The sequence below is a fragment of the Pristis pectinata genome, chromosome 13 (genome assembly GCF_009764475.1).
Source record: "Pristis pectinata isolate sPriPec2 chromosome 13, sPriPec2.1.pri, whole genome shotgun sequence".
NCBI lineage: Eukaryota > Metazoa > Chordata > Chondrichthyes > Rhinopristiformes > Pristidae > Pristis > Pristis pectinata.
Window position 1 is genome coordinate 185,337 of NC_067417.1, and position 15,375 is coordinate 200,711.

A 15,375-nucleotide genomic window follows, 5' to 3' on the forward strand; every position below is an offset into this window, starting at 1 on the left:
CCTCCTTCCCATAATAACCTTGGATATATCCCGTCTGGCCCCGGTGACTTATCTATCCTAATGCTTTTCAAAAGTTTCAGCACATCCTTTTGCCTCACGTCGACATGCTCTAGCAATTCAGCCTGTTGTATGCCATCCTCACAAACTTCAAGGTCTCTCTCACTGGTGAATACTGAAGCAAAGTATTCATTAAGGACCTCCCCTAACTCTTCAGACTCCGGGCATGTTTTCTCTTTAATCCCTGATCGATCCTACCCTCACTCTAGTCATCCTCTTATTCTTCACATATGTATAGAACACCTTGGGGTTTTCCTTCTCATGCCCCCCTCTAGCTCTCCGAGGTCCATTTTTAAGCTCCCTCCTGGCTACCTTGTAACTATCCCTGTCTGATCCTTGCTTTCTAAAGCCTAATTAAGTTTCTTTCTTCCTCTTGACAAGATATTCCATGTCTCTTGTCAACCACAGTTCCTTCACTCTACCATCCTTACCCTGCCTCAATGGCACAAACCTATCCAGAACCCCATGCAAGTACTCCCTTAAGCAACCTCCACACTTCCGCTGTGCACTTCCCCAAGAACATCTGTTCCAAATTTACACTCCTAAGTTCCTGCCTAATAGCATTATAATTTCCTCTCACCCAATTTAATACTTTCCCACATTGTCTGCTCCTATCCCTCTCCAAGGCTATGGTAAAGGTCAAGGAGTTATGGTCACTGTCTCCAGAATGTTCTCCCACCACGATATCTGCAACCTGATAAGGCTCATTGCCTAGTACCAGGTCCGGTACGGCCTCTCCTCCAGTCAGCCTATCCACATACTGTGTCAGGAATCCTTCCTGGACACAATTAACAAACTCTGCCCCATCTATCCCCTTTATACTAAGGAGGTGCCAATCAATTTTAGGGATGTTGAAATCACCCATGACAACAACCCTGTTATTTTTACACCTTTCCAAAATCTGCCTCCCAATCTGCTCCTCGGTGTCTCTGCTGCTATTGGGGGGGTCTGTAGAATACTCCCAATTAAGTGATCGCTCCCTTCATGTTTCTGACTTCCACCCACACTGACTTGGTGGACGATCCCTCCAGGACATCCTCCCTTTCTACAGCTGTGACACCGTCCTTGATCAGTAAAGCCACTCCCCCACCTTTTACCTCTGTCCCTGTTCCTTTTGAAACATCTAAACCCTGAAGTATCCAGCAGCCATTCCTGCCTTTGTGACAGCCAAGTCTCTGTCATGGCCACAATGTCATAGTTCCACGTATTTACCCATGCTCTAAGTTCATCAGCCTTGTTCCTGACACTTCTCACATTAAAGTGGACACACTTCAGCCCATCCAACTGACTGCAATTTTGCCCTTTCAACTCCCTATCCTTGCTCTCAGTCTTTCTGTACGCTGCATCTACTTGTACACCAAATGCTCCAGCCTCTAACCTATCACTTGGGTTCCCATCCCCCTGCCAAACTAGTTTAAACCCTCCCCAACAGGAATGCATTACTTCAGTACTGAGGGAGGATATTCTGAAGGCTCCTCAAACAAGGCCATATAGGTACAGATTAGGAACAAAAAGGGTGGTGTCATTTTGCTGGGAGTGTGTAACAGACTACCTAATAGTCAACAGGAAGCAGAGGAACAGATATAAGAACATAAGAAATAGGAACAGCAGTCGGCCATTTGGCCCATTAAGCCTGCTCTGCCATTCAATAAGATCATGGCTGATCGGGCCATGGACTCAGATCCACCTACCTGCCTTTTCTCTGTAACCCTTAATTCCCCTACTATGCAAAAATCTATCCAACTGTGGTGTTTAGATATATTTAATGAGGCAGCCTCTACTGCTTCCTTGGGCAGAGAACTCCACAGATTCATCACTGTCTGGGAAATGTAGTTTCTCCTCAACTCTGTCCTAAATCTATTCCCCCAAATTTTTAGGCTATGTCTGCTAGTTCTAGTCACTCCTACCAGTGGAAACAACCTTCCTGCCTCCATCTTATCTATTCCTTTCATAATTTTATCTGTTTCTATGAGATCCTCCCTCATTCTTCTGAATTCCAGAGAGTATAGTCTCAGGCGACTCACTCTCTCCTCATCAGCTAACCCCCTCAACTCTAGAATCAACCTGCCTCCAAAGCCAGTAATTTTTACTCAAGTAAGGAGACCAGAAACGTATCCAGTACTCCAGCTGTGGCCTCACCAGTACCCTGTACAGTTGCAGCATGACCTCCCTGCTCCTAAATTTAATCCCTCTAGCAATGAAGGCCAGCATCCCATTTGCCTTCTTGATAATCTGTTTGCACCTACAAACCAACCTTTTTTGAATCATGCACAAGCACTCCCAAGTCCCTCCGCAAAACAGCATGTTGCAATCTTTCACCATTTAAATAATAATCTGATTTTCTATTTTTCCTTCCAAAGTGGATGACCTCACATTTACCAACATTATACTCCATCTGCCAGCCCCTTGCCCACTCACTCATGTCTCTCTGCAGACTCTCCACATCCTCTACACAATTTGCTTTTCCATTCAGTTTAGTGTCATCAGCAAATTTAGATATGCTACACTCAGTCCCCTCTTCCAAATTGTTAATGTATAACGAGAACAGTTGCTGGCCAGCACTGACCCCTGTGGGACATGTTGGGAAATAGTAGAGATGTGATAAAATAGGATTATAGAACCGGGAGATTTCAATTTTCCAAATATTCATGGGGAATGCACTAGTGAAAAAAGCTCAGAGTGGGTGGAATTTTTGAGATGTCCAGGAAGCTTTTTGACACAGTATGTATATAGACTAACAAGGGAAGAAACATTACTGGACCTTGTTTTAGGGAATATAGTCAGTCAGGTAGAGAGAGTTATAGAGTCAGAGTACGACAGCACAGAAACAGGCCCTCTGGCCCATCTAATCCATGCTGACCTTATCTGCCTAGTCCCATCTACCTGCACCCACAACATATCCCTCCAAACCCCTCCCATCCACGTACCTATCCAAACCTCTCTTAAATGTTACAATTGAATCCGCATCTACCATTTCCGCTGGCAGCTCGTTCCACACTCGCACCACCCTTTGAGTGAAGAAGATCCCCCTCAGATTCCCCTTTTATTTTTCACTCTAAACCTATGTCCTCTTGTTCTAGTCTTCCCAACCTTAGGGAAAAAAGCCTGCATGCATTCACCCTATCTATACCCCTCATAATTTTGTATACCTCGATGAGATCTCCCCTCATTCTCCTGCGCTCCAGGACATAAAGTCCTAACCTATTCAACCTTCCCCTACAACTTAGGTCCTCAAGTCCTGGCAACATCCATGTAAATTTTCTCTGCACTATCTTTTTATTAGTTTCCAAATTAATAAAGATTAATATATAACATCGATGTTTGTACATGTAATGCAATGAGATCAGGAGAACAATCATGGCATAGATAATCATAAAGGATAAAATATAAAAAAAATCTGTAGTAAATGAATATAATATAAAAGAAAGGAAAGAAAAAGATTTATTGTGTATATAAAAGAAAAGAAAAAAAATCCCCAAATCAATAATAAAAAATTATAAACAATACATCAAACCAAACTAAAAAGAAAAATTTCAAAAGAAAAAAAAGAAAAAAAAAGAAAAAAAAAGACTGGACTGAGATTTCTCAATAGAAACAGAGCAATATTATGTTGTCAACTCCATTCCTCTAAATTGGAAAGTTATTGAAGACGGATCTATATCATGTGAAAATATTGAATAAATGGACTCCAAATATCTTCAGATTTAAGCGAAGGATCAACAGTACCACTCCTAATTTTTTCCAAGTTTAAACATGATATAGTTTGAGAGAACCATTGAAAAGTAGTAGGGGGTATTGGATCCTTCCACTTAAGCAAAATGGATCATTTGGCCATTAATGTAACAAAGGCAATCATACGGTTAGCGGAAGCAGATAGATGGCCAGACTCTATCCTTGGTAATCCAAAAATTGCAGTGATAGGGTGAGGTTATAAATCAATATTCAATACAGTTGAGATAATGTTAACAATGTCTTTCCAATATTTTTCCAAAAGAGGACAGGACCAAAACGTGTCAGAGAAGCCACATTCGATTTACATCTGTCACATATAGGATTTATAAGGTGATAAAAATGGGCTAGCTTATCTTTTGACATATGGGTCCTGTGAACTACCTTAAACTGTATCAACGAGTGTCTGGCACACATTGAAGATGTATTGACTAAATGAAGAATTTTCTTCCATGACTCTGTAGGTAAAGATGTTTGGAATTCACTTTCCCATTCATTCTTAATTTTGTCCTGTGATTCTGGACATATTTTCATAATTAAATCATAGATTGTTGCTATCAAGCCCTTCTGATAAGGATTAAGACCTAAAATTTTTTCCGTAATTTCAGTTTTGTATGGTGTCGGGAAAGAGGGTATAGTAGCTTTTAAAAAATTTTTAATCTGCAAATATTGAAAGAAGTGTGATCTAGACAAATTGTATTTGTTAAACAGTTGTTCAAAAGATGAAAAACAGTTATCAATGAATAAATCATGAAAACATACTATTCCCTTCCTTTTCCATATAGAAAAAGCTGAGTCAACTTTGGATGGTTGAAATTGATGCTCAAGGTGTACCCATTTGGGACACTGAATTACATCTAAATCTTGTATCCAAAAAATTAAATAACTGATATCAATTGCCCAATAATATAAAGTTAGGCAGGGCCATACCACCATCCTTTTTTAGTTTTTGTAAATATTTCTTACTTAACCTTGGGTTTTTATTCTGCCAAATATATGAAAGAATTTTAGAATCAATAGTGTCAAAAAAAAAGATTTCGGGACGAAAGTTGGAATCGCTTGAAATAAATATAAAAATTTTGGTAAAATATTCATCTTAACCGCATTAATTTGGCCTACCAATGATAAAGACAGTGGGGACCATTTAGTAAATAATTGTTTAACATGGTCAATTAGAGGCAATAAATTAACTTTAAATAAGTCCTTATGTTTCTTGGTAATTTTAACACCTAAATACATAAAGTAGTCAGTTACTAATTTAAAATGTAATTGCCTATAAATTGGGGTTTGCACATTTAATGGAAAATGTTCACTCTTATTAAGATTTAATCTATAGCCAGAAAAAACACTAAACTGATCTAGTAGTGATAGTACTGCGGGGATAGATTCCTCTGGATTAGAAATATAAAGTAACAGGTCATCTGCATAAAGAGATATCTTATGAATCATCTGTCTGCGAGTAATGCCACATATATTTGAAGAATCCCGGAGTGCAATAGTCAAGGGTTCCAAAGCAATATCAAATAATAAAGGGCTTAACGGGCAACCTTGTCTAGTACCTTGAAAAAGCCTAAACAAAGGGGATCTTTGATTATTAGGAAGTATTGAAGCCATAGGTGTATAATAAATCAGTATAATCACAGATATAAATTTAGGGCTAAAATTAAATTTTTGAAGTGTAATATATAGATATTCCCATTCGACTCTGTCAAACGCCTTTTCAGCATCTAATGTAACAACACATTCTGGAATTTGGGATGAAGTGGTATATATATTCATTATCTCCTAATATTAAAATGTAAATAACAATTCTGAATAAATCCTGTCTGGTCTTCAGAGATAATTTGTGGAAGAACCTTTTCCAATCTAAAGGCCAATATACTGGAAAATATTTTTGAATCTACATTTAATAAAGAAATAGGTCCATAAGATGCACAATCAGTGGGGTCTTTATCCATTTTAAGAATTAAAGAAATAGTTGCTTCATAGAAGGATTGTGGTAGTTTACCCACTGATAGGGCATCTTTAAAATTTTTGCTAACCAGGGAACAAGAATATCAGAAAAGGATTTTAAAAATTCAGCTGTATATCCGTCAAGGCCGGGTGCTTTACCCGAGTTCATTGAAAATATTACTTCCTTTATTTCATCCTCCGAAATGGGTGCGTCTAATGCAGAACGTTCATTTAAAGATAACTGGGGAATCATCAAATCTCTTAAAGATTCATGTATTGATGTAGAATCCTCAGGGGATTCTGATTGGTATAAAGAAGCATAACATTCTTGAAAGGATTTATTAATTTGAACATGATCTGTCGGGTAGGTACCACCTGGTTTACGAATTTTATTAATCTGACGTTTAGATAAAGTAGCTTTCAACTGATTGGCCAATAATTTACCAGATTTGTCACCATGTATATAAAATTGACTTTTGGTTTTAAGTAATAGATTTTCAATTGAAGATGTTAATAATAAACTATGTTGTAATTGGAGTTCTGTTCCCTTTTTATAGAGCTCCAGATTAGGAGTATCAGAGTATTTTTTATCGATTTCTTTAATCTTATCAGCTAATATACGTATTTCATTATTAGTTCATTTTTTCAATCCAGTGGAATATGAAATAATTTGACCACGGATATATGCTTTAAAAGTATCCCATATTATCCCACTGGGGAGTTCTTCAGTAAAATTAGTTAAAAAGAAAAATGAAATCTGTTCTTTAATAAACTGGACGAAATCTAAGTCTTGTAATAGAGAAGGGTTAAATCGCCATTGTCTGACATTGAAGGATACATCTGCTAATTTAATTGATAATTTCAATGGTGCATGATCAGAAACAGCAACTGCATCATACTTACGGTCCATAATAAGTGGAGCTAGTCTAGCATCAATAAAAAAATAACCAATCCTCGAGTAATTATGGTAGACATGAGAAAAGAATGAAAATTCTTTATCATATGGGTGTAGAAATCTCCAAACATCTAAGATTCTGGATTCAACTAAGAAGGAGTTAATAAAGGCAGTGGATTTGTTTGGAAGTGCAGGATTTGACACAGATCTATCCATTGAAGGGTTTAAACAGCAGTTGAAATCTCCACCCATAATCAAAGTGTATTCATTTAAATTAGGAAATAATGCAAACATGTTTAAAAAATTCAGGGTGATCTACATTGGGTGCATAAACATTAACCATAACAACTTTTTTTATTATGAAGTAAACCGGTAATTAATAAAAATCTACCATTTGGGTCTGATATTGTTTCATGATGGACAAACGAAATTGAGTCTATAAAAATAGAGACTCCTTTCACCTTTGCTTGTGAATTTGAATGAAACTGTTGACCCCTCCAAAATCTAAAACAAAACGTTGATTATCTTTCTTCCTGATATGAGTCTCCTGAGCAAAAATGATCTGAGCAATTAATCCGTGAAAAACTTTAAAGATCTTCTTGTGCTTGACCAGATTGTTTAAGCTGTTAATATTCCATGAAATAAAATTAATAGTCTTATCCGTTTTAACAGATTAAAAAAACACACGGTATGTAAAGGGTTAATCTTGCTAGACAAGAGTCCCACTATCAGGAAGAAGTAAAAAAAAGTTCAAAGAAGAAGCGGATATGACGGCAATTTAGACATATTTGTAGTTCAACAGTCCAGAAAAAAAACGAAAAACAGCCCCACCCCCCTCCCCCAACAGCCCGAAAACTGGCCAAAAGGCAGTCAGAAAGCTAATCTCTAATTGAACTAACCCCAGTTCTATTGGTGGCAGAAGTCCAAGTTGAAAAAAATATATAAACCACCCTCGGTGAGTCTAAACAGGCTGTTGACAGAGTCAAAGCAAAGTTATCAAACAACAATAGTTGTGAGATCGAAACAGAGCCAAAGGGCGTTAACAGTCGACATTTAAAAAATAAGGTTTTATAGTTATTTCGAAAAAAAAGCAAACGATCAGTCATTTTGTTAAATTCTTAATTATTATTAAAACAAAACAAAAAATATTTAAAAAAAGAAAAAGGTTTAAATCTAAAAATTAATTGCATAATAAAGCAAGTAGGTAGTAAATCAAAGGAAAAACACTGTTTCTTCCACATTTCTTAGCCTCTAAAGTTAAAAGCTAGTTCATAAGAAATTCTTCGGCCTCTTGGACGGATTTAAACCATTTGCAAGATTTATCAGGTGGTGTAATTCTCAACCTTGCTGGGAATAATAATGCAGGATGATAATTGCTTTGATAGCGAAGAGCCATAATTGGTTTGTAGGTCAGCCTTTCTTTCATAACTTCAACTATTCGAAACTTCCATAGTTTAAATTGAATCATTCCACGTCCACGAGCAGTACAAGTCAAGAGTTCCTTGATGTTGACGTAATGAAATCTCAACATTACTGGCCGAGGTTTTTGGTCCGGGCAGGTTTGGATCTTATTGCTCGATGAGCTCTATCAAGAATAGGTTGAACAGGAAACATTTTGGAACCAAACACATCGACCAGGAGTTTAGAAAAAAAAATCCATAGGGTTACCAGCCTCGGTGTTCTCTGGAAAACCGATGACTCTTAAATTTCTTCTCCTGCTGCATCCGTCCAGGTCGATGATCCCCTGTCGTTGCTTTTCCAGGTTTTGCTTGGTCATAATTAAGGCTTTTTCAAGTGAGTGGAGTTTGGCCTCTCTCTCTTTACCAGCTCAGTTCAGTTCAGCAATTAATTGCTTTTGTTTGACGTTTTCCTGGATAAGTGTATTTTGTCTGTCTTCAAAGTCCTTTAAAATGGACTTCAACTTGGCAAAGCTCCAGTCGAACTTTTTATCCAGATTAGAAATAGCTTCCAAAGTAGGTTGGTCTCCATTACCTTTACCATTAGCTGAAGCTTTAGATCTGGTGCTCATTTCAACAGTTAAAAATCGAAATTAAACTTGCGCCAGTATTGTAAAAGACTTATTAAAGAGTGGTAAATAGAAGATTAAAAAGTGACTGGAGCAAAGCCAAGTTGTGACTTAGTCCATCGAGCGCCACGAATAGACTCCCGCACTCTCTTTCCTGTAGGCAGGTGTCACAAACCAGCAACAAAAGAAACACACTGAGCATGATTCAGTGTTAAAAACTATTTTATTAATCACTACTTATGATAATACGTAAAATAAAAGTAAAAATGTTAGTATGTTAGAATTCAAAAATGTTAAACCTCGAACGTTAACCCCAAAACTAAACTCTTCGTGTGTGTGTGTGGCAAAGTCCAAAACTCCCAGTTCCTGAATGGTTCTTAAAGTTCAGTTCCGCAAGCCATAAGGTGAAACATGAGCAAGGGCTTCTTCAACAACCACCGTTGTCTGAAGATAAGATGTAGATGTAGAAAAACATAGAGAGAGTACATACGAAATCCAAATGTTCCACGATGGAACCCAAACGACACTTCAGTGTTTACTCGGTAGTGACTCCCTCACCCCGAAAAGCATCCGAACCGTGGTCGTCCACACACAAATACCTGTTTCCTTCTACAGGTCAGCAACAAAGTGAACTCCACCGGATTACTTCCAACTTCCATACATGGATTTCAGTGGCAAACACAGTTATTGTTTCTCATCCATCGATAGAGAAAACAAGCAGGCTGGTGTCTCTCTCCCTTCTCTCTCTCTCTTTCTTCTTCTTCTAACTTCTTCAACAACGTCATTACGTCCTTTATCTTCTATTGACGTAAGCACGCCCCACACACACATACACACACACTCTCTATCTTAAAGGGACTTTCACTGAGTCCGTAACACAGGCGACCAGAATTGCACACAATACTCCAAATTCAGCATCACCAACGTCTTGTATAACTTCAACATAACATCCCAACTCATATACTCAATGCCCTGATTTATGAAGGCCAAAGTGCCAAAAGCTCTCTCATCAATGGTGTTTAATCCAGACAGGTGTGAGATGCACTTTGGATGGTCAAATGTAAGAGGAAAGTATACATAAATGGTAGGGCCCTTAGCAAATTGATGTACAGAGAGATTTTCAGGTGGAAGTCCATAGTTCCCTGAAACTGGCAACACAAGTAAATAGGGTGGTAAAGGTGGTGTACAGCATACTGGCCTTTATAAATCAGGGCACTGAGTATAAAAGTTGGCAAGTCATGGGGCAACTTTGATTAGGCTACACTTGGGAGTGTTGTGTGCAATTCTGGTGACCATAATACAGGAAGGATGTGGAGGTTTTGGAGAGGGTGCAGAAGAGGTTCACCAGGATGATGCCTGGATTAGAGAGTATGAGCTGATTATTGAAGGCTATGGGCTTAGCAGTCAGTGTGAGGTATGAGCCAAATGGCCCATTTCTATGCTGTATGGCTCTATGACTTAACATAAAATTCTATCATATGATAACCCTTTCTAGGAATTATTTTTAAATAAGATTAATCAAGCCTTTCTCATTGCATAGCCCTAGAACTAAAACAGCCTGTTCTCTCATCAATCAAAGTCAAAAAGCTGCAGGTGCAGGAAGTCTAAAATAAAACAGAATGCCAGAAACAAATCTGGCAAATCAAGTGGCATCTGTAGTAGGAGAAAAAGATAACAAAGACCCTTCATCAGTTCGGTTCCATAGTCAGCTTCTTAACATACTGATTTAGAAATTTTTCTCCTTTACATTCCCAAAATTCATCCTCTATGTTGTTGGTTAAACTTTGGGATGCCTGAAATCATCCTCCTCAGTCCTGGCAAGAAGTTCAGCTTGCCAACTACCAACTCCATTCCTCTTCCTGGCCCTTGTCTGAGCTACCCTATTCAAATCCAATAACATATTACAACACAAGTTTTCCTCCCCTTCCACTTCTGTAATACTATCTGCACTACCCAACTCCATCCAGCCTCAAGACATCTGCTGCTGAAAACCCTAATGTGACTGTTACATACAGATCACATAATCTCAGTGCCGTGGACCAGCCTCTTAATTTTCACCTTCCATGAACTTACCTGAAATTCTGAAGGTGCACTGAGTCCTATGACTTTGACGTCTCTCTGCTTGTTGACCCACACTAGGCTCCACATCTGGCAATGCCTTCATTTTAAAAATTCTCATCAAGTTGAAATATAACACAGGTCAGGTACAGTCTGGAGGTGAAGCTTCGCACATGATAAGGAGTCTCACTCACCCATTAGTTGCTCTTGCAGTTTCTTCTTCTCTGGATTCTCTCCTTCACTGTCGCTGTCACTCCTGAGAAAGAATTTAAGATATGAGATATAGCATCCTCATGCAGTGGGTAGGACAGAAACACATAGAATTGTTAAATTTATGGCAAAGAGAAGAATAAACAGGAAATTAATGACTACAAGCAGCTATTGAAAAGCAGAAATGGTTTAATCCGAGGGCAGTGCCAACAATTCTGAAGCAACGCGACATCATCCAGAATAAAGCAGCCTGCTTGACAAGCATCCCAACAACCACCCTAAAACACTCATCCCCTCCACCATCAGCGCACAGAGGCTGTAGTGTACACCATCTACGAAGTCCACTGCAGTTACTTGCCCAAGCCAATCCAATAAGCACCTCTACCAGCAGGCAGGATGTGGACTGCAGGAGCCTGGAAACACAATCACCCACCAGTTTCCCAAATCACACAAGACTCTGGCTTGCTGCAGATGACCTGTTACTCTATATCTCTAACCTGGAGAAATCTATCCCTGCAGCATTATCACTGCTTGCTCAGTTTAGTGTTTTCTCTGGTTATAGATTAAATCTTAATAAGAGTGAATTTTTCCCATTTTCTCTGGTTATAGATTAAATCTTAATAAGAGTGAACTTTTCCCATTAAATATGCAAGTCCCAATTTATAGGCAATTACCATTTAGATTAGTGACTGATTATTTTACGTATCTAGGTGTTAAAATTACCAAGAAGCATAAGGACTTATTCAAAGTTAACTTTTTACCTTTAGTTGATCATGTTAAACAATTGTTTAGTAAATGGTCCCCATTGTCTCTATCATTGATTGGCCGAATTAATGCAGTTAAGATGAATATTTTACCAAAATTTTTGTATTTATTTCAGGTGGTTTCAACTTTCATTTCGAAATCCTTTTTCGATCCTATTGATTCTAAAAATTCTTTCATATATATGGCAGAATAAAAATCCAAGGTTAAGTAAGAAATATTTACAAAAATTAAAAAAGGATGGTGGTATGGCTTTGCCTAACTTTAGATTTTACTATTGGGCAATTAATATTAGATACTTAATTTTCTGGGCACAAGATTTAGATGTAATTCAAGGTCCTCAATGGGTGTATCTTGAGTTTGAATCAGTGCAAGGATTTTCATTAGCTTCTATTTTAGGAGCCTCACTCCCTTTCACACTTACTAAATTGAGTAAACAAATGATTAACCCAAAAGTTAAACATACAATACGAATATGGTTTCAATTTCGTAAATTTTTTGGATTGAATAAATTCATTTTATCAAGTCCTATCCAATCTAATTTTTTCTTTCAACCATCTAGAATTGACAGCTTTTTCTTTATGGAAAATGAAGGGAATAACATGCTTTCGTGATTTATTCATTGATAACTGTTTTATGTCTTTTGAACAGCTGTCTAATAAATACAATTTGCCTGGATCACATTTTTTTCGATATTTACGGACTAGAAACTTGTTAAAAGTTACTTTACCTTCTTTTCTGATACTATATAAAACTGAAATTACAGGAAAAATCTTAGGTTTTAATCCTTATCAGAAGGGCTTGATAGCAATAATTTATGATCTGATTATGAAAATACGTCTAGAGACACTTGATAAAATTAAGAATGAATGGGAAAGAGAACTCCAGATACTCTTACCCACAGAGACATGGAAGAAAATTCTCCAATTAGTTAATACATCTTCAATGTGTGCTAGACACTCTTTGATACAGTTTAAGGTGGTTCATAGGACCCATATGTCGAAGAACAAGTTAACCCGTTTTTATCACCATATAAATCCTATATGCGACAGATGTAATTCAGAGGTGGTTTCTCTGACACATATGTTTTTGGTCCTGTCCTCTTCTGGAAAAATATTGGAAAGACATTTTTAATATTATTTCAACTGTATTGAATATTGATCTACAACCCCATCCTATTACCACAATTTTTGGGTTACCAATGATGGATTCTGGCCATTCATCTGCTTCTGCTTGTCGTATGATTGCTTTTGTTACATTAATGGCCAAGAGATCCATTCTATTTAAATGGAAGGACCTTATACCCTCTACTACATTTCAATGGTTTTCTCAAACTATAACATGTTTAAACGCAGAAAAAATTAGGAGTGGCACTGTTGATCCTTCGCTTAAATTTGAGGAAGTTTGGAGTCCATTTATTCCATATTTCCATATGATATAAGCTGACCTTTTTCGAATCCCTTTCAATAACCTTTGAATATAGAGGAGCAGAGCTGACGATATAATAATGTTTTTTTTTAATCTAAGAAATATCAGTCCAGTTTTTTTTCTTTGAAGTTTTTGGTTTGCTTTTATCTATTATTATATATTTTTTTGAATTGAGGGTTTTTGTTTTCATATAATCAAAGTTCTTTTCAATTTCTTTTGTTTTGCATTATGTACACTTAGCAAGAGTGCGGCATGTCTAGATTACATATTTTACTCCTTGTGAGTATAAATATTAACTGTTATTGTTATCCCGATCTCATCGCATCATATGTATAATTATTAATGTTATGTACATTAATTTGAATTAATTTGAAATTCAATAAAAAGATTGAAGAAAGACAGACTCTGGCTTGGAAATACATCAGTCTTCATCAATATCATTAGGTCCAAATCCTATATTCCCTGCAACAGCACTGTGGGAGTAGCTTCCGCAGAAGGACTCAAGTTGTTAAAGGTGGCTCACCGTCACCTTCTCAAAGGCAAATAGAGGTGGGCAATAAATGCTGCTGATACCCAATCCCAAAAATTAATTAAAAAGTCCATGACAAAGCATAAAAAGAACTGACCCTAATGCACAAACAGATTCTCCAGCCAACAAACACATCACCCCACCAAACAAACATATTCACCTATCAAAACAAAAAATACTGCAAACACTCAGGTCAGGCAGCATCTTGCCCAATACACTTTTGGTGAAACTTCTGTTCATTGAGTAAAGATGAAATATAATATGGAAAACTTCAAGGTCCCAAGGTCTTTTTATTCAAGGTTCATTGAATGAAAAGATAGAAAGATACAGTATTTTTATTTACTGGTTACAGACTAATAAGTGTTGAATGTTCAGAGGAACATGGATGTCTAGCAAGCAATTAGGAAGGTAAACAGTATGTTGGCCTTTATTGCAGAGAACTTGGAGTACTGTAGATGAATTATATAGAGCCCTGGTGAAACTGCAAAGAGTCATACAGCATGGAAGCAGGCCCCTCAGCCCAACTTGTCCATGCCGACCAAGTTGCTTACCTGAGATAGTCCCATTTGCCCGTGTTTGGCCCATATCCCACTAAGCCTTTTCTAACCATGTATCGTCTAAATGCCTAGATTCCTTTTAAGTATTGTGATTGTGTCTGCCTCTACCACTTCCTCTGCAAACTCATTCCACATCTCCACCATCCTCTATATGGAAAAAAATTACCCCACAGGTCTCCTTTAAAAAACTTTCCCCTCTCACCATAAATCCATCCCCTCTAGTTTCATACTCCCCTACACAGGGAAAAATATTGTGACCATTCACCTTATCTATGCTGATCATAATTTTATAAACCTCTTTAAGGTCACCCTTCAGCCTCCCACCCTCCAGGGAAAAAGAGCCCTAGCCTATTCAGTTTCTCCTTATAATTCAAGCTCACCAGTCCCAATGACATTGTTATGCTCCAGAGAAAAGATGCCAAATGCCCACTTCACCACCCTGTCTACCCGTGCTGCCACTTTCAGGGAACTATACACTTATACCCCTCAGTCCCTCTGTTCTATGACACTCTCCAGAACTCTGCCATTTAATGTTCAAATCCTGTCCTGGTTTAATTTCCCAAAATGCAACATTTGGTACATGTCCAAGTTAAACTTCATCTGCCATTCCTTGGCCCACTTTCCCATTTGGTCTAGATCCTGGAGCAATCATAGATAACCTTCCTTACTATCCACTATACCACTAATTTTGGTGTCACCCACAAGCTTATTAACCATGCCAACTACATTCTCATCTAAATCGTTAATATAGATGACAAACAACAGTGGTACCAGCACCAATTCCTGCAGCACACCATTGTTCATAGGCCTCCAATCTGAGAAAACAAGGTCAGAGGCCAAGGGATCCAAGGAAGCTTGGCTGTGTGGATTAGGAATTGGCTTGCATGTAGAAAGCAGAGGGTTGTGGTGGAAGGAGTGCCCTCGGATTGGAAGGCAGTGACTAGTGGTGTCCCACAGGGATCGGTTCTGGGACCTCTACTTTTTGTGATATTTATAGATGACTTAGACGAGGGGATGGAGGGCTGGGTTAGTAAGTTTGCGGACGACACTAAGATAGGCAGTGTTGTGGATAGTGTGGAGGGCTGTCGGAGCTTACAGAGGGATATTGATAGGATGCAGAGCTGGGCTGACAAGTGGCAGATGGAGTTCAATCCAGAGAAGTGTGAGGTAG

General features: G+C 38.0%; 1 protein-coding gene across 1 annotated transcript in view; it reads right to left on the minus strand.

The window, feature by feature from the left end:
* The window catches only part of LOC127577425 (vacuolar protein sorting-associated protein 4A), a 59,549-nt gene that overhangs the window by 26,942 nt on the left and 17,232 nt on the right, over positions 1-15,375 (minus strand). The window contains exon 4 of the mRNA XM_052028630.1: positions 10,913-10,974. Within this exon, the coding sequence (XP_051884590.1) occupies positions 10,913-10,974 (62 nt within the window). The remainder of the gene's footprint in view (positions 1-10,912; positions 10,975-15,375) is intronic.